This window comes from Musa acuminata, chromosome BXJ3-10, assembly GCF_036884655.1.
Source record: "Musa acuminata AAA Group cultivar baxijiao chromosome BXJ3-10, Cavendish_Baxijiao_AAA, whole genome shotgun sequence".
In the NCBI taxonomy this organism is placed as follows: Eukaryota; Viridiplantae; Streptophyta; class Magnoliopsida; order Zingiberales; family Musaceae; genus Musa; species Musa acuminata.
This window is the reverse complement of record NC_088358.1, coordinates 29,862,773-29,882,731: the sequence shown is the minus strand read 5'-3', so window position 1 is coordinate 29,882,731 and position 19,959 is coordinate 29,862,773. Positions and strand designations below refer to the sequence as shown.

Genomic DNA, 19,959 nt, shown 5'->3' with positions numbered 1-19,959 from the left:
TCTTTTATTTACGGACCCAAAGGAAATCAGTATAGAAATTTCTTTGTTTCTTTATTATTGTTTAATAAATTAGAATAATTATTTGGAACCATAAATCCTTTATTCTCATAATATTTTTACGTCCACATTATCTGATATTTATAATAAATTTATATTTCTTTTAAAGTAATAATTGATGGGTTGACAAGTGAGAACATAATTCGTTCCACGTGTTCTTTTCAGAAGGAAAGTAATTGTGTATTTAGCGGATAAGGTAAAAGTAGAAACGTAATTATTCTTTTAAAACGAACGTATTCAATTAGAATTTTCCACCAAAAACCAAATTTTTAACACAACAACACCTCGTGGGAAAGAGGGGGGCGGCGGAGACCACATCCCCTTCGGCCGGAAGGCTGTGGACGGCTTTAGAAAGGGTGTTCCGATGCGCCAAACAGACAAATTTGTGGACGCCTTCTACTCCTACAAATGCCTCTTTTTATTCCCTTCCTTAGGATGCTCGTCGCTGCAACCCCTACCCCGTCCACAAGATGCCGTCATTCCCCCTCCCCTCCTCGGCCGCCATCCATCTTCCGCCGTTGAAACCCCTCTCGCCCTACTCGTACCATCAGCGCCACGCCTCTAAAATTCCAATTTTGACCCCTCGGCTCGGATCAAGATCAAAATCCCATCTCAGAGGAAGGTCAACGGTGTCTGGTCGTAGAGGTAGCATGACCGAGTTGACTAGACTGGCAGCTTTAGGGAGCGATCAGGATATCGAGGAGGATACTGCACCGGGGGAGGTGGAGGCGATGCTACGGACGGGGCCGTTCAACTTGGATCGAGACTTTACATGGAGAAACCTCGAAGCGGTTCTCAATGGAACGGTTAGTCCGATTCCAAGGCTTTCAGCAATCGTTCTGTACCAACTTTTATATGTTTCTCCATGGTTATTCTCCATGATGGGGTTAGGCAGCGGCTCTCGAGACCTCATCACCTGGCAATTATTTATAACTTTTGTGACTTTATTCACTGAATTGAAGGGACCGAATTCACACTCCGAGGGAAAGCATTCTCAACAGTTAGAAGATGCGACTTGGAATAAGATTCTTGATTTCACTGTATCTGATGGCATCTGGTGCATCGCTAGAAAGTATTTTATTTGTGGTCTTGCACTTGAGCAGGATATGGAAAATACATTTATTTGTGCAAAGCTTTCAGATGTACAAGTGATCCAGTTCTTATATGTTTCTATTTTATTGTTTCCGGCACCCATGTTGCTGGCATATTTTTCTTTAAACTGAATTTATTTTGACCAGTTTTTTTATGGTTCCAGAGCAAGTGGTTAGTGGCTGCTCTCTTTGGCCTCGCAATTCTGTGGAAGCATGATGCCGAGATCTTGTGGGACGCAACGGGATCGGTTATAAATGTTTCGCTTTCTGTTACATTAAAGAGGATATTGAACCACGAAAGACCTGTTGCTGGATTGAAACCTGATCCTGGAATGCCATCTTCACATGCACAATCCATCTTCTATATCGAAGCAATTTTTATTCTTTCAAGTAAGCTTTTACTAATTGGTAGATTTAATTGTTGTATGTGAATCGAAATGCAAATTTACAAATTTAGCAGTGCGGCTATCTGATGCTGACAGGAGAAACGAAAATATCTTTTCTCCAATAGGCTTATTCATAGGACAACTACCTTTTACATGTTCTTTAATAAAAGTTACAATTAGTTTAGAGATATCAAGAAGCAGTATTACCGTCAACGCATCATCACGTCTTTGAAAAAGACAACTCTCTGTGAGCGGATTGTTCAATTTCAATCTCCACAAGAGATGGGGCATAAAAAGACATGTTCGATTTTTATTTGACTGGGAGTTATGGCTTGGACAATTTTATAATTCAGAGTTGATAATGTGAAGTTTCAGAGCCTGCTACAAAAGTGAAACATTTGATATTTACATACAGCCGAAGAAAAGATGTCATGTTCACTATTGTAGTAAGAATAGAAATGTTGGATTTACTATTGTGGTAACAATAGTATGATTTCATATAGAAAATATCTTTGTGGCATACTTGGCACAACACAATCTATGGTACATGTCTATATAGGTTGGTAAAACAATATGTACTGTTGGGATGGCGCAGAACACTGTCATGTCACCACAGTTGTTCTAAATGGAAAGGGTCAAAGAGATGTGGAAGTCTAGGGTGTTGGCATCCATCTGCACCATTCAGGCTTCATTGTCGGTTAGTAACCCATTGATATCATGTGTTATGAGATGCAGTATTAAAAATTTAAAAGATCAATACCCAACCAACATCACAATCAATCATATTTTAGTGATTCCCACTTTAACAGTTGGGTCAGATTAGGGTCAAATATTCGGTTGTTGTGGTATATTAACACTCTTAGTATGTTTGGTCTGGATTGATATATTAAAAACATAAGATCTTTACTCTTAGTTACACAATCTAAATGTGATGATCAAGAATAGATGTTTTTTGGCATGGCATGGATATATTAAGCTCAGTTGTAATGTGTATGAAAGTCCATTCTGACATGAATGCAACAACAGCAGTAATAATTCTTGGTTCTGAACATGGTTTTATATCTCAATATTGGACTAGTATTGCTCCCTGGTCGGACCAAACGTTAATTTTGAACCGAGGGTAGGATTACCGTCTGAACCAAGCAAAAAGTTTTTTTCTGCAGGTTATGGGGAAACAGTAACCTACTTACCTGATCTGTCTGGACCATGGTCCTCAAATGACAAAATATGGTATTAAAGAAAAAGGAAGAGTAAAGGTGATATGCTTGGGGAACAAAAGGCTGAGCCTGGAAGGCTGCCTGCTTAAGCGATGGGCATTTTATCCCTTCATGAAAAAAGTATATGCAAGTATTACTGCCACTTGGGCACTTGATTTTCACTTTTTACTGTTAAAGTATTTTTAGGAGTCTAAATATTTCATTGACTAGAATAATCTAGGACAATGACTGACTTAAGCTTTTGGAAGTTGTATAACGAAATCATCTGTCTTTGAAAAACATCTACATGCTTTTGAAATGCATATATCTAACAGTCATACACATGTCCTATGCCATAACTTTGGGATGTTTATCTCAGAGCACAGGAACATGGCAGCCATTTGCGACTGGCCAAGTAACACTGACATTCTAGAATATCAATATGCATTCTTCTACAATTGCAATCTTGTACATGCCTTATGATAATACTTCTAGCGTTGAAATGGTTGTAATAATTAAGTGCATCCTTTGCCTAATTATAACATAAACGGAGAAAGACAGCACAACAGGATAGATTTTGGAGATGAGGTGATCTAGCATACTTCAATAAAGTTTAAGAATTTTCACTATTTTAATCATAACATCGCAGGACATTTCCTGAGAAAAAAGACTGATTCAGGTTTTAAGGACTGATGGAATCCTGTAGGTGCTGGAAGTTTTTGTAACCTTTTGATCAGGGTTTCCAGCGAAGTCCCTAGGTTATCAATATAATTGATGTTTGATCCATGTCCCTCGCCTAAATAACAGAGAGCCGGGAATAGGTGACTGTGGTTTGGAACTTCTTGGTTCACTCTGCTTATGTATTGTTTGTATGCATATGCGAAACATCTTGTGGTTAAACCATTTTTGACAACCTTACCATATTATTCAGAGTTGTTACTATTAGTATGTAATACTTAGCATTTTAGAGGATGTTCCGTGACTACATATATTTGATACTTCTAGAGCGCAATCTCATAACAAGTAATGATTATTTTGTATTCTGACTATGCATCTTTTGTCATTCAAGGTTTTTCTGTCAATTTGACATCTTCTAGGATGAGAGTGCCTTTTGCAAATATATGGCATTTTGATACTTTATTTTGTTTTTTTTTTCACATGCCATATTTATGTTTTATGTGTAATACTTTGTCATGGGTTTTCATCTGATGCAGTGGTCAATCATCTGGGGATAGATGCATTCACGGTGTCTATTGGAAGTATTGCCTTATTGTTTGGCTCTTATCTTGTAAGAAAGTTTCTGATATTTCCACTTTACATTTTATGTCGTACAAGATTTTCTGATCGGAGAGCACATTTTTGCGTGCAAGAATCATCCAGTAACCTTTTGCTTGACCAAGAAATCCAAGTTCCGCAAATGTCGATGTTAAATATCTATAGATATGTGGCTCTGTGTTTTCAATTCCAGTTCCTGTTATATTTTTAAATTAATCAAGATTGGAAAGTTTGGTGTTTACCTTATCAAGTACAGGTGTTGTCAGTTCTCTCGAAGTTCAAGGAAGAACACTTAAATTTATGTTCTCTGAAATCATACATCTAAGTAGCAATATATCTAGATGAATTAGGATGGCAAAGGATTGCCATGTATTCTCAATTGTAGCTGCAAATATCACTTGCTGAGTGAAGGGATCCAAGGGGACACGTGCCCCCTTCATCCTCTGAATTGGGAGCCCTATGCATAGGCTCCCACTATTCTCTTTGCTAACAACCTTTCCCTCATTAGAAACCCATGCATAACTTCAAACCATTAATCTAAGATGCAGACAGAAACTTCTACTATTAGAATAGCTCATAAGGCATGCATGTTGTATTAACTTTCATTTTAAATTATGTTCTCTAATAAGTTCCGTAACTTCCAATCAGGGTAGTTCATTTTGATAGATCACTTAATTCAGTCTTATGCTCTTTAAGAATCTACATATTTTAATCTATAAGTTTTATACGATTTTAGCTTATTTAAATGTTGTATTTAGATTAACTGATATCGACTAGTATCTACCAATAAATTTGCGAAAAGAGTATCAGCACAAATTGAAGTAGATATCATATATGAGTCCGACGATGTGTTTTGCTTGAGTAGTCTGCTAAGAATTAGAAATTAATCTTTAAGATTGAAGTAGACAGGAAAGCTGTGTAAGAACCTTAGAAGACAGGGGAGATGGAAACGATCCTGTCCTCACCTCAAAATAGACAACTAGACAGTTATGCATCATCGATCTGACAGCTCACCAAGCACATACAGAAATTTGATTTGAAAGAGTTTGGTGATCTCCAAGTGCATTTAAACTTGTACGAATGTTCTGTTAGAAACTGATTGAAGATGTATATGGTGTAAGAGCTATTTGATACATGCATCCATGTCTCTGTTCTCTTGAATCTCTTAGCTATATTTGTCCCATGTTTTTATACATCAAGGTCCATCTCTGCAGATTCATTGGATAACACACATAACCTAACCTTTTTTTTGTTCTCTTGTATTGCTTTCTCTGTCTAATGAAATATGACTTCATGATTGAGTTGTGTTCCCTTTCTATCTTTTTTGTTGATGCAGTCATGGCTTCGGGTATCACAGCAGCTCCACACTTACAGTCAAGTCCTTGTAGGTGCTCTACTGGGGTCCTGTTGTGGTGTTGCATGGTATTGGCTGTGGCATTCTTTTGTATTAGAAGCCTTTATTTCATTGTTGTGGGTCCGGATTTTGGTTGTTCTGGGGTCAGTGATGTTGTGTGGGGCTTTCGTTGTCTACATGATTCAACACTGGCTCAGGGATGAGCCGTAGCCGTAGACAGCGGAAGTATATTATTGTTGTTGTATACGTCCAAATGTTTCGTAATGTTGTATATTATTGTGGTGATTGTAAGATACACATTCCCGTTGAAATCTGAAGCTGTTGCGGACAAGCCTCATCATGCTAGTTTGTGCTACTTTGGTCTTTCCTTATTGTGTTTTATAGAATCCCTGAAACCTCATGAGTCAGATAGGATCGCAGCTAGTTTGGTCCTTCTTTATTGTGGTTCATGGAATCCTTGAAATCTCATAATTCAGATAGGATCGTAGCTAGATTGGTCGTCTTTCTTTATTACGTTTAATGGAATCTTGAAATCTCATAATTCATACAGGATCGTAGCTAGTGATAGAAATAATAGAAGATAAGAACAATATAATATAAGAAGCTTTATTGAAGTAGAGAAATTTAGCTTAAATCTATTAACATGTTCCCTCTCCTATTTATACAGATTAGGAGGAAGATTTCCCTTAACAGAATAAACAGAATAGAGAGATTTCCTCATCTAATTGGGGAAATCTTATCCTCTATCAAGTTAGGGAAATCTTATCTTCTATCATGCCCCCGCAAGATGGTGCTCCTAACAAGGATACCAATCTTGGATCGATGCAAAGAATTGTTTACAAGCGAGAGGCTTCATGAGTAAGATAAGTGTAGATCGCTGCTGCTGCTGCGATTGCTGTTGCTGTGATGGCACAGGCGTTCCCTAGCCGAAGGGTGAAGCTTCACTTTTCTCAGCGACGTTGGTCGCTGGCCGAAAGCAAGAGCGAAGCTTCGCTTTTCTCAACGACGTTGGTCGTGGTTGCGATTACGACGGCTGCGACGGTAGAGAAGAAATCTACAACAATGTTGCAGTGATGCTACTACAACAAAGGAGGAAACTGCAACAGAGGAGGAAGCTGTAGCAGAAGAGGAAGGAAAATAGCTACAACGAGGAAGAAAAGTGGGGCAGTGCTGATGAGCAGCACTAGAGATGCCGTAGTGGAAGGGAACGGACGTTGGCGTAAAGTGGCAACACCAATGATGAATTGGCAACAAGAAGAGAGCTTGCTCTAGGCAAGTGGCTCTGATACCATGATAGAAATAATAGAAGATAAGAACAATATAATATAAAAAGCTTTATTGAAGTAGAGAAATTTAGCTTAAATCTATTAACATGTTCCCTCTCCTATTTATACAGATTAGGAGGAAGGATTTTCCTCAACAGAATAAACAGAATAGAGAGATTTCCTCATCTAATTGGGGAAATCTTATCCTCTATCAAGTTGGGGAAATCTTATCTTCTATCAGCTAGTTTGGTCTTGTCTTTCTTTATTACGTTTTATGGAATCCCTGAAATCTCATAATTCAGATAGGATCGTAGCTTGGGTTGAGTGGGTTTCCTAATACGTTTGCAGGAGGCAACCGGAGGGTCAAATCTAGACTCCTATATGCCCTGCTGGCTGCAAAACTTTTCAGATAATCCACATGAGGTGAATATTCCACGATGGCACAACTCGATGTCCACCCACTTCAAATCACATCCCATACGGCAATGCGGGATTAACTATTCATAATAATAATAATAATATTATTATTATTATTATTATTATTATTATTATTATTATTATTATTATTATTATTATTATTTTACTACTGCATTCTTACACCGCATGCCCGAAATACTACTAATCGTCAGTCATCTTATTTATTTTCTTATAGGTTCTTCTGGCATTAATTGGCAGGCGTCAATTATTGTGCGGTTAAAACAAAGAAAACGATGTTGTTTGTTGGGTTGATATTTTTTCTTATATCAGTCAAACACTATTAAAAATCGGAAATACAAAAAAAGAAAAGAAAAAGGTATATGCATCGACAACGTTATGTAGTTTACATTATTCTCTTACAAATTCAAATAGGAAAGAATGCGAAAAGAAAGAAAAAAAATTTTCATAATTTTGGAGGTGAGAAACCCTATTAGAGGGCGACGCTGCGAAGCACCACGGTCTCGATGCTGAGGCCCGGTCCAAAGCCGAAGAGCACTCCCCACTCCAACCCATCGCCGGTTGTCGCCCGCCCCTCCGCCGCCGACCGCTTCCTCACATCGTCCATCACGAAGAGAACCGTGGCGCTCATCATGTTCCCGTACTCACCGAACACGTGCCTCGACGAGCGGAGCTTCTCCTGCTTGAGCCCCACCTTCCTCTCGATGGCGTCCATGATTCCCCAGTTCCCCGGGTGGGAGACCCAGAAGACCTCGTTCCAGTCGGTGATGCCTAATGGCTTGAACGCCTCCAGGAGGCAGTTCTCCAAGTTGTTGGCGATGAGCATGGGGAGCTGGTTCATGAAATGGAAGGTGAGACCGATCTCCTTGAGATGGCCTCCGACCGCCCTTTCGCAGTCCGGTACCGTCACCTGTGAAGCAGACATCATCTCGAAGATGGGCTTCTCGACGCCTTGGATTGGATCCGCGCCGACGATGACCGCTGCTGCTCCATCCGCAAATGCGGCTTGGCCTGCGAGGCTCAGGAAGTCGCGCTCGTCTGGGCCTCGGAAGATGAGCGTGTTGAGCTCGCAGGCCACCACGAGCACACGGGCGTCCTTGTTGTTCTCGGCGATGTCCTTGGCTATGCGGAGCATCTGGGCGCCGATGTGGCAGGCCTGGCTGTAGAGCATGATGCGGTTGACGGATAGGGGGAGGCCGAGGAGCTTGACGAGGCGGTAGTCGGCGCCGGGCATGTCGACACCGCTGGTGGAGCAGAAGACCAAGTGGGTGACGTCGGACTTGTCGCGGCCCCACTCTTTGATGGCCTTGGCGGCGGCTTCCTTGGCGAGCCTCGGCACCTCCTCCACCACGATGTCCTGTCGCTCGTCCAGAGACGGGTCCATGTAGGAGCACATCCCTGGTTTATCCTTGAGGACCTCCTCCGTGAGGTGCATGTACCGCTTCTTGATCATGGTCTTCCCACCTTCACGCAAAGAGCGAGCAAGTTAGCTTTTTCTCTCTTTTTTAGACGGAGAATCGCAGCAGACACAGATGTATACTTACAGATGCGGCGGAACTTTTCCTTGAGTTCCGGCATGTGGTCGGAGTTGGTGACCCGAAAGTAGAAGTCGGGGAAAGTGCTCTGCTCGTAGAGGTTGGGAGGATTGGCCGTCCCGATGGCCATGATGGTGGCCGGACCTCGTGCTCTTTGGGCCTTGCGGAATGGATGGACGCTGGCCATCTTCACGATTCTGGGAGGAGAAGGAGCAGCGAGCACCAGAAGGAGATCAAGCGAGGAATGAATGGATTAAAGCAGCAGTAAAGTTAGCGAACGCAGGATGGGAGGAGTGGCTCTTCTCCTCCGCCCATTTATACGAAGCCCCTCAGCAGCCAGCAAGCTAGCCTTGGTGTGTTATTGCCTTGCAGCTTCTCATGCGAAGGGTGGTTGGTGGAGCCAAGTCTTCCAGCTGACCGATGAAAACGTTGAATGTAGGTGATCCCCCACGTGGTTAATTTTGACTGAGGGAGTCAGGATCCATCGAAAGTAGAGTTTCGAATTCGCCTACCCACCAACCGTGGTTATTGCTGATTCTGACCAATCCAAAACTTGATCAACACAGTCTGCGGCAGTTTCTTCACCAACCCCACTTTCTTCAACATTTCGCCACTATGGATGATTAGTCAACCAACATCCTATTGAAAGCAAAGCGATTTCGTTGAGAACGGAGAGAGCCCTTCCTAAGTGACCAAAGGCTTTTAAGATTGCTCGACGATGTTTGTGAACCGGTGGAGGAACTCGACTCCATGTTTGATTACGCCAGATGAGACCAAGCGATTTCGTTTTAGTCTGTATCATTTTGGGTAAGTAAAAGGTTCAGCCAATCACAAACAACCGTGTATTGCAATGTCCAAATCGAACACGGACGACGCGTGGCTCGTATATCATCCATGTGGTTTACCGCTGATGCCAGCGGAAAGCGAGGAAACAAAGCAAAATAGAAAGCAATTTGACTAAAGCAAAATAGAAAGCTAAAAGATAGGAAAGCAATGTAAACAAAGTAAGATGATGCTTGCTGACTCGATCGATGCTGCTCCGAGTCCATCGCTCGGTCTCTTCCCACCCACTTAACGGAGGAATTTAATGGTTGGATGCATGAATGGTTTGCCCTCAGTTTTTGATCCATGCATGAAAGAAAGGACGTATGTGATGATGTACGCTTTCCCATTTCCATGTCACATGAACGACGCGGTAGGCCGTGGTTGACTGGCTAGGCATTGACTTGCCTAGCAACTTCTATAGCACATGTCATGGACATGGACGACCCACACCAACCGCTGGGCAGAAATACCGATGGTTCCTTGAATAGGTGCTCATGTTGCATCATCTTGTCCGCTTTTGGCAAGATCACCTTGCACGCATTCCCAAACAATTTACGTAACCTTCATTTAATTATCGATCATATACATATACATATATACATGTTATACTTACGTTGGACGTACGCATGCACTGCCTTGTCTGCAGGCGAGCGAGGCCTATCGACTTCGCGTGCATTCACCAAGCAGATGGAGCAAACGGACTTCGTCTTCAACACATGCTTCTTACTTCGACGTCGAATGGATCACTGAAATCTGCGTGGGGTTGTCTACAGCTGTGAACTCGCGTGCGGTGCGTAGCGGACTAGTCGTCGAGGAGTTTCTGTACAATTGTCTTTCGAGTCGATGTCTAATAAGATGAAACTAATTCGATATTGAGCACTTCGTGGGTGTTTTTTTAATAAGAACGACGTTGAGTTAATATTATCGAATAGGAGAAAAAGATATAGGAAGATCGGGTTTCGTTTTGGAATATGAAAAGCTCATCGACATCCATTGTGATTCTTATAATACTAACAAAATTTGGGTTTTTGTGTTTTCCCTTCTGCTAGGGTATTTGTTGGAAAAGAATATTATAAAAGAAAATTATTATTGATATTCATATCAATACGATTCCAATCCATATACGAGGAATCGACCAAGGCAGAGCTCGATTTCTCTAGACTCATTTCTTGTACAAAGATCGAGGTCAGAGAGTTACCCAAGTTGATTGTTTTGATGCTTTAAGTTAGTAGTCGAGTTTCACCTTTTTCTATTTCTCCTCCCTAATATAAAATTAAATATTTTTATATTAATCTTAATGAGAAAGAATATTATATGAAGGTAGTTCATAATTGACTCGAACGACCTTTTAAGTTTTTAAAAATATTCTTATGAATATTTCGTCGAAGAGTTGATTCGTAACTGACTCAAACTACATTCTAATATTTCAAAAATATTCCTATGAATATTTCGCTAAAAAGCCAATTCATAATCGATCAAAAATATTCTTATGAATATTTTACACCTCGATAACTAAGGAGCTCAATAACTCAATAACTTACCTAAGTTAACTTCTGGACTTTTATCTTGGTGGACTGAAGCGTGTTAACCTGACATGTTATTGGTGAGACGAATGATGAGCTGATGATTTTATATTTTTTATCGAATATAAATTAAAAATGATATCATATGAAACAAATTTAGGATAGATTCAAATACTTGACAGTTAAAACTGAATGAAATTTACTAGTATCCCAATCATTGTTATTATTTTCGCGACTCTTTTAGAAAGACCGCACCCTAATCCGTCTTCCGCGTGCAGCTCCATTGCAATTGCATCGACGGTCGGTCGGTCAGAGGGACTCGTAAATAGTCAATGCGCATAATTTCATTGCGACTGACAAATGTCGCTCATATATGCTCGTCGAAATTTCAACTCAACGCCGGCCCCGTCCAACTACCGAGGACGGCTCCCACCTTCAAGACTAGAAACGAATGGTCAACAAAAGTTGCAGAGGACAACAACACGAGACCGAAGAAGAATTATAAGCTATGCACCGATGGCAAGAAGTCATCAACATCTCTCGGGGATCCTTCTCTTAATTATGCTTCGACGGCACCAGATGAGGACCGTAACCTTCCAGCTTGGAGCAGTGAAAATGTGCATCACCTTCCCCTGGCCAACCGCGACATCGGGAAAGCGATGCGGCGACCAATTCGGTCACCTCTCTACGAAGATGAGCAGGAACCTCACGGCCTTCGTTAGATGATAAGATAGAGGAAGATGCCAAATCGTATGCTCGCACGGAGAAAAGGTCAGCGAGCATCCGAAGGGATAGACAATGTTCTGAGTTCAGTTCATTCCACGATAAGGGATTGACATATCGAATGGTATATTCATTTGCCGATGCTAAATGTTTATAGTAGAGATCATCGTTTAAGTCTAGAAATTAATAGGTGAGTAATACTAAACGTCAAAGAATTAGAGCGAGTGAGGTCCGAATTATTCATACGCTTAATTTGATAACTAAGAGATTTCTCCAATTGCATAGTGAATGAGATTTCTCTAACGAGAAAATCTCATTTTTCAGTTGAGCAAAATACTCACTTTCAACATGTATAAATAGATATCGTATCAAATTAATTGATGCGTGTTTTTTTACCTTTACGACTTCATTCTTCATTCTATCATAATCTCATCTTGGATTGAAAACCACATGTTCATTCGTGTTAAGCAATGAGACGAACATAATAATCAAACAAAAATTTGTACGTTAACTCTGTGCAGCTTTTTATTTAAGCTTAAAAGCCAAATGGAGTTCCACCGCAAGAATAAAAACGGAAATAATTCACTTAATATGGTACGAACAAGCCCACCGGATTCCTGTTTCTGCTGCGAAATCTAGATAGCCACACTGCGAAGCACCACGGTCTCGATGGTGAGGCCCGGTCCAAAGCCGAAGAGCACTCCCCACTCCAACCCATCGCCGGTTGTCGCCCGCCCCTCCGCCGCCGACCGCCTCCTCACATCGTCCATCACGAAGAGAACCGTGGCGCTCATCATGTTCCCGTACTCACCGAACACGTGCCTCGACGAGCGGAGCTTCTCCTGCTTGAGCCCCACCTTCTTCTCGATGGCGTCCATGATTCCCCAGTTCCCCGGGTGGGAGACCCAGAAGACCTCGTTCCAGTCGGTGATGCCTAATGGCTTGAACGCCTCCAGGAGGCAGTTCTCCAAGTTGTTGGAGATGAGCATGGGAAGCTGGTTCATGAAATGGAAGGTGAGACCGATCTCCTTGAGATGGCCTCCGACGGCCCTTTCGCAGTCCGGTACCGTCACCTGTGCCGCAGACATCATCTCGAAGATGGGCTTCTCGACGCCTTGGATTGGATCCGCGCCGACGATGACCGCTGCTGCTCCATCCGCAAATGCGGCTTGGCCCGCGAGGCTCAGGAAGTCGCGCTCGTCTGGGCCTCGGAAGATGAGCGTGTTGAGCTCGCAGGCCACCACGAGCACACGGGCGTCCTTGTTGTTCTCGGCGATGTCCTTGGCGATGCGGAGTATCTGGGCGCCGATGTGGCAGGCCTGGCTGTAGAGCATAATACGGTTGACGGATAGGGGGAGGCCGAGGAGCTTGACCAGGCGGTAGTCGGCGCCGGGCATGTCGATGCCGCTGGTGGAGCAGAAGACCAAGTGGGTGATGCCTGACTTGTCGCGGCCCCACTCTTCGATGGCCTTGGCGGCGGCTTCCTTGGCGAGCCTCGGCACCTCCTCCACGACGATTTCCTGGCGCTCGTCGAAGGAGGGGTCCATGTAAGAGCACATTCCGGGTTTCTGCTTGAGGACCTCTTCCGTGAGGTGCATGTACCGCTTCTTGATCATGGTCTTCCCACCTTCGTGAACAGCGCGAGCAACAGAGCGAATTAGCTTTTCTCAAGTACTGTTTAGACGAAGAATCGCAGCGCGAGCACACACACGGATGTAAACTTACAGATGCGGCGGAACTTTTCCTTGAGTTCCGGCATGTGATCGGAGTTGGTGACCCGGAAGTAGAAGTCCGGGAAAGTGCTCTGCTCGTAGAGGTTGGGGGGATTGGCCGTCCCGATGGCCATGATGGTGGCCGGACCTTGAGGTCTTTGGGCCTTCCGGAAGGCATCGATGCTCACCATCTTCGCAATTCTAGGACTCGGACGAGAACCAGCGGTAACAGCAAGTGAAAGTTAGCAACTTGCAGGGTGTGGAGTGGCTCCCCTCCTCCACCCTCTTATATGGAAGCCCCGGCGTTTGGTCGTGCAGCTTCTCATGCAACATGGATTCAAATCATTGTAGTGGGTTGGTGGAGCCAAGTCTTAGTGTTGACCGACAAAACGTTGAATGGAGCACATGACAATTGACTAACTTTTGTTGACATTTTCAAGTTATGGAAATCGTCAACCTTCCCCCCCTCTGGTGCTGAACGGTGGTGTAGTTTTGTCGACTGCACTATCTCATTGCCGATGATGCGTCACCATCCAAACGACCAGAAGCATAATCTGTGGGAAGCTCCTCGGCATCCAATTCCCGGCCTGCTTACAAATTCCAAAACTATGGAATTTTTAGTCACAGCTTGCCTGACGTCAACTAATGGACGTGTTCGGCATGCATCCTAGAAAAAGATAACTCGACAAACTATTTCCTCCATGAACTATTGACTTCTCGAGAAGATAAAAAGGGTTTGTACGTGCTGGGTGACGTTCGTGAAGAGCTGTAACTGGAACCCGCGTTTGATTGGGTCTGCTTATTCCAGATCAGACCAAATGCTCTTGCTGTGGACTCCATGGTTGGGATGTCCGATTGGAGATGCCTGACCTCTGGCTCTCATTCCTTTTTGATCCTCTAACAACGCGTGTCCGATGGGACCGCCGAAGTCTCGGTGGTTTCCACCGGAGTCGATGTGCAAACAGGCCATCTGTTATTTGTTAGTGCCCTGTGATAAGTGCAAAGGGAAATATTAAATTAAAAAAAAGAAGTAAAATGTTGGAAGGAAAAGAAACAAAAAGTAGGAAAGCAATGTGAATAAAGTAAAGCAAGATGTTCCAAGTAAAAGAAACAAAAATTTGGTGGGAAAGCAATGCGAATAAAGGAGGATGCTTCCTGGGTTGATCAATGATCCGCGTCCAGGATTGGCCTCTTCTCGTATAGAAAAGAATTGTACAGTAGTACGTACTCTGTACTCATCTTACAGCCAGGAACAGTTAGATTCACCACATCTCCATCGAATATATCGTTAGATACATAGACACGTAAATATTAGCTAAAACGGTAGAAAAAATATCATAAAAGTCTATAACAAGCTGCTAAACTCTAGCGTTTTCACCAAGTGAGGTGTTACGGGAAACATCGTTGATGTCTGAGTTAACTCGACGTAGTCCAAACTCAAGGACGTAGACGTATTCGAGATGGTGACTAAGGTGGCTTTAAAGTAGCTCCGAGATAATCGTGTTGAGATCTCGAAACGTTACCTGTACTAAGATCGATGTCAAATAAAATTTCTCAATCTGATTTCTTCGATGCTCAAGTTAGTGATCGAGATCACTTGGTGGATATAAGTTTTTCTTAAAGAGTAAGCTCCCGATATACTGTCGAGATTAGCTTTTATACATAAACTCAGAGGAAACAATTTATACTTATCTCAATAAATTTTTTTTGACATTTTATTCACATGTAGGAGAATCTCAAACGATCTGTCCTCAAACGATCTATCTTAGACTTTAGTCCATGCGGTCAGATAGATAGATAGAAAGTGACTTAGATCTTTTTCTTAAATGATAGCTTCAATATGATGATTATGTGTCGGATGATAATTGATCATTAGTGTATTATCGATAAAGAGAAATGTGGTTAATAACTAGATAACTATATTTATTTTCTCATTAATATATATATATATATATGATGAAAATCAAATCATATTTTATAGACATCTAAAGAAAAAGAATCAATCCAAAGTGTTTTGGGTTGATGATGAATGGATTCAACTGATATATAATATATGATTTTATTTCTTAGATCGATAATAATGAATAATAAAAAAACAATAAAAGAGAAGAAAGAACCAACAATGTATCTTAATGAAAGATAGAATAATATGTTGACATGATTTTATTTTATTTTCTTTCTTATTAATTACTTTTTTTCTTATATTTTAGGCCTATATAGATAGATCGATAATTGTAATACGATCATTTGTTTTTGAAAGATTAAAAATGTTAATTAAGAGGCCACAGTTTAGTTTAGTCGTCGGATGACTTTGACCCGTTTTTATAACCTTTATTACGGAGCATGCCGATGGTAAATACAGGAAGATAAATATAGTGAACAATTATTAATTAATAATCAGTAATACAGATTTATAATTATATATATATATATATATATATATATATATATATATGTATGTATGTATGTATGTATATATAACTGGTCAAGATTACTCATATCATGGATCAAAACGATTACAGTAGTGTGATAGATGGTGGAGGTTTATTTGTAACGAGCAACCCGATGAACATACTAACAAAAAAATCGAAAGAAAAAACTAGCGAATTACGAGCTATAATTTTTATTTTAAGAACACACACATTTTAGCGTAATTGAGGTCCTTTTTTTTTATTTACAGTACATAAAAAGTCCTGTTTCTGCTGGGAAATCTAAAGAGGCACACTGCGAAGCACCACGGTCTCGATGGTGAGGCCCGGTCCAAAGCCGAAGAGCACTCCCCACTCCAACCCATCGCCGGTTGTCGCCCGCCCCTCCGCCGCCGACCGCCTCCTCACATCGTCCATCACGAAGAGAACCGTGGCGCTCATCATGTTCCCGTACTCACCGAACACGTGCCTCGACGAGCGGAGCTTCTCCTGCTTGAGCCCCACCTTCTTCTCGATGGCGTCCATGATTCCCCAGTTCCCCGGGTGGGAGACCCAGAAGACCTCGTTCCAGTCGGTGATGCCTAATGGCTTGAACGCCTCCAGGAGGCAGTTCTCCAAGTTGTTGGAGATGAGCATGGGAAGCTGGTTCATGAAATGGAAGGTGAGACCGATCTCCTTGAGGTGGCCTCCGACGGCTTTTTCGCAGTCGGGTACGGTCACTTGTTCCGCAGACATCATCTCGAAGATGGTCTTCTCGACGCCTTGGATTGGATCCGCGCCGACGATGACCGCTGCTGCTCCATCCGCAAATGCGGCTTGGCCTGCGAGGCTCAGGAAGTCGCGCTCGTCTGGGCCTCGGAAGATGAGCGTGTTGAGCTCGCAGGCCACCACGAGCACACGGGCGTCCTTGTGGTTCTCGGCGATGTCCTTGGCGATGCGGAGCATCTGGGCGCCGATGTGGCAGGCCTGGTTGTAGAGCATGATGCGGTTGACGGATAGGGGGAGGTTCAGGAGCTTGACCAGGCGGTAGTCGGCGCCGGGCATGTCGATGCCGCTGGTGGAGCAGAAGACCAAGTGGGTGATGCCGGACTTGTCGCGGCCCCACTCTTTGATGGCCTTGGCGGCGGCTTCCTTGGCGAGTCTCGGCACCTCCTCCACCACGATTTCCTGGCGCTCGTCGAAGGAGGGGTCCATGTAGGAGCACATTCCAGGTTTCTGCTTGAGGACCTCCTCCGTGAGGTGCATGTACCGCTTTTTGATCATGGTCTTGCCACCTTCACGTACAGAGCGATCGACAGCGCATGTTAGCCTTTTTCTTTTTCCGATTAAGAAAGGTATGTTTCGACGAAGAATCGTTTCGCACAGATATAAACTTACAGATGCGGCGGAACTTGTCCTTGAGTTCTGGCATGTGGTCGGAGTTGGTGACCCGGAAGTAGAAGTCCGGGAAAGTACTCTGCTCGTAGAGGTTGGGGGGATTGGCCGTCCCGATGGCCATGATGGTGGCTGGACCTTGAGGTCTTTGAGCCTTTCGGAAGGCACTGATACCAGCCATAGTTGCAGCGAAAACGTCGGATGAGTGATGCGGGATAAAACAGTGGGATGATGAGCAGGGAGTTTCTCCTCCGTCATATGCTTTATATAGGGTGTTTCGGGTGTCAGTGTTACAGTATCCTCTGTTTCCGCCACGGTTAGGCGATGCCAACTTCCGTTGATCGAGTAGGCATTTACTTTGAACGTTGAACGAATCGGTAGCACCAAAGTGGCGGGGCTATTGAACATTAATAGATGGATGGATGACACATTGCTTGGATATATGTACGTCGTCGTCATCCGGAGCTTGTCCACCAACTTCGCCCTTCTTCCCGAGTCAACCCATTGCATTCAACTGCGGGGTGAGTCCATACTATATTGGTTTAGGTATTCTCACCAACCTCTTAAGAAAGAAAATAAAATACTTGATTATTTACAAGTGGTCTTCACCTACCCACTGCATCCCACCAACCCCCTCTCGCCTCGTTTTGCATCCAGCAAACAGTATTAGACATCTATGGCTTCGTAGGCCTCGAATTGGCTCTACGTATATGATTTCTTAGCGTTAAGAGACATGGCCAGGGTTTTCCAGTTCACGGTAATGGACTGGCACTCATTCGGCCCCGCCTCTCAAAACCAAGCCAATCCGTGTACCGCCGTCGTCATTTTCATCCCCTGTGACAAACAACAAGACCCTTCGAATAGCCTGTTGACATACGCAGTATTCCAACGAGTTGTTCGGATGTGATGAGGCAAAACAAACAAGCTATTAACGACTGAGATCTCAGCACGGATATATCCGCTTGCTAATATTTGCAGGAAGCATACTTGGTCGATTCCGATCGAGTATTCAAACTCCCGACTCTTGGGTTGCTTCGGTGCGACCTTCGGCGGCCACCGCCACTACCACCAGCATCGGCAATACCTCAAAGCATGAACAGAAACGCGCGTACTCATGGCCGACGGAATATAATTATGAACTTGCAGTTAGATTTCTCTGGGTCGAGATGAATGAAACGCGCGTACTACCACTACTACCAACAGATTGGTTCTGGGTCGAGATCAGCAGGGAAAGACATCCATTGATCTGAGTGATTCGGATTGCTATATATCGACTCATGTGGTTCTTCATCCATTGATCTGAGTGATTGGTTCTTCATCGTATGATTTATATCAGATTCATCTGTCTAGATATCAATTATTTTATGATTTCAGTTTAAGACAGATGTGCTCATGAAACGATGGATGGATTGTGCATTAATCAGAGGTGCAGATTTTTAAGAATGATCGATCGAATTAAATAAAAAGTTATACGGCTTTGGATTTATTCGACTCAAATTCAATGAGAATCTATTTTAATAATCTTAAAAATAGCTAACTTGACAGGTCAACTTATCGTAAAATATAAGGAATATTTTTTTAAATGTCAAATAAATATCGATGTAGTGACATAGAAACAAACAATAAGTAAAAGAAAAAAATTGGATGGTTTCAATTAACTTTGATCTTCATAAAAATAACATATCGAGGGTTTAACATTCCGAAACATCTCGTATTTGGGTCCGAACCATATCAAACTGATTAAGATGTCATTAATATTTTTCATGTCAATATACAAATATCTATTGAAATAATATTAGTGTACACCACTTTCGTTAACATCCATCCACTGGAACCTATATGAATCGCTTTTCCCAACCACTGGAACCAAACTACAAAGTGATGAGGCATCGTTATTATAATCTCGTCGAGAATTACTAATAAAACAACTTAGGAGGGAAATAATAATAATAATAATAATTCTATTAAATGAATGTCCAAGTGCAAACAGACCTACCTTCATTGTTGCTTTAGTCAAACTTATAGACTGACTGGCTCCTCACGTAGATGACGATGGCAATTGATTCGGTCAGCCATTCCGTCACCCTGAAACATTGTCATCAGATATATCAATTATTGATTGATAATATATATTCGTTTGGTCGCACAAAGAAAAAAAAATGAAGACAGACTATGGTAGCGGATAAAGAAGGCTTGCTTAAGCGTGCGCTTAAACCCGAGAGAGAGAGAGAGAGAGAGAAGCGACGATGGCGATGTGCGGGCACTTGGTGGAACGTACAACGAACGAGTCAGTCACTAATACCCAATTGGTCGAGATATGACTTCACCACCGGTTGCTTTGAAATCGGAGATGAGCACGCACACCTACCGCCCATGCAACTCACGCACATCTGCGGCTTCCAATACGCCGTCACGAGCTGGCCTCCATTTCCCGACTCAATCGCTTCCTGAGTACGATCAGTCCACGCTACCATCATTATCATCGATAAGGTCTTCACCAACCTTTGAAGAGAACATTATATTATTATATACATACACAAGTGGTCTTCACCAACCTCTCCCCCCTGTTTGGTGCACGGAAACAGCTATAGAAATGTCTTAGGCCTTTGATTAGTTCTACATGTTTTTTTAAAGATGGAAAGTTACATGGCCAGGTTTTTCTTCTCTGATCTGTGATGGTCTTCAAAGAAACCAGTACGATTGGCTCTGCCCGCCCCTCATATTGAAGAAGCCATATTTTATTTCCCGAGTCCACTTTCGAATCATGGACTACGATAAT

At 42.7% G+C, this 19,959-nt stretch overlaps 4 protein-coding genes across 4 annotated transcripts; 1 reads left to right on the top strand and 3 right to left on the bottom strand.

Annotated features, from left to right (window-relative positions):
- The first annotated feature begins 340 nt into the window (after positions 1-340).
- LOC103968791 (lipid phosphate phosphatase epsilon 1, chloroplastic) lies at positions 341-5,690 on the top strand. Its single transcript, XM_009382104.3, has 4 exons — positions 341-863; positions 1,313-1,538; positions 3,945-4,018; positions 5,342-5,690. The coding sequence occupies exons 1-4, from the start codon at positions 528-530 to the stop codon at positions 5,567-5,569; spliced, it is 864 nt and encodes a 287-aa protein (XP_009380379.2). The 5' UTR covers positions 341-527; the 3' UTR covers positions 5,570-5,690.
- A 1,705-nt stretch (positions 5,691-7,395) lies between these two features.
- On the bottom strand, positions 7,396-8,892 carry LOC135650741 (curcumin synthase 3-like). Its single transcript, XM_065170305.1, has 2 exons — positions 8,604-8,892; positions 7,396-8,523 (listed from the first exon to the last, which is right to left on the bottom strand). Exons 1-2 carry the CDS (start codon positions 8,779-8,781, stop codon positions 7,532-7,534), a joined length of 1,170 nt encoding a protein of 389 aa, XP_065026377.1. The 5' UTR covers positions 8,782-8,892; the 3' UTR covers positions 7,396-7,531.
- Positions 8,893-12,164: 3,272 nt separating this feature from the next.
- LOC135650960 (curcumin synthase 3-like) lies at positions 12,165-13,639 on the bottom strand. Its single transcript, XM_065170688.1, has 2 exons — positions 13,391-13,639; positions 12,165-13,292 (listed from the first exon to the last, which is right to left on the bottom strand). The coding sequence occupies exons 1-2, from the start codon at positions 13,566-13,568 to the stop codon at positions 12,301-12,303; spliced, it is 1,170 nt and encodes a 389-aa protein (XP_065026760.1). The 5' UTR covers positions 13,569-13,639; the 3' UTR covers positions 12,165-12,300.
- A 2,326-nt stretch (positions 13,640-15,965) lies between these two features.
- Positions 15,966-17,432, bottom strand: LOC135651306 (curcumin synthase 3-like). The gene is made up of 2 exons (XM_065171306.1): positions 17,184-17,432; positions 15,966-17,080 (listed from the first exon to the last, which is right to left on the bottom strand). Exons 1-2 carry the CDS (start codon positions 17,359-17,361, stop codon positions 16,089-16,091), a joined length of 1,170 nt encoding a protein of 389 aa, XP_065027378.1. The 5' UTR covers positions 17,362-17,432; the 3' UTR covers positions 15,966-16,088.
- Positions 17,433-19,959: the final 2,527 nt, after the last annotated feature.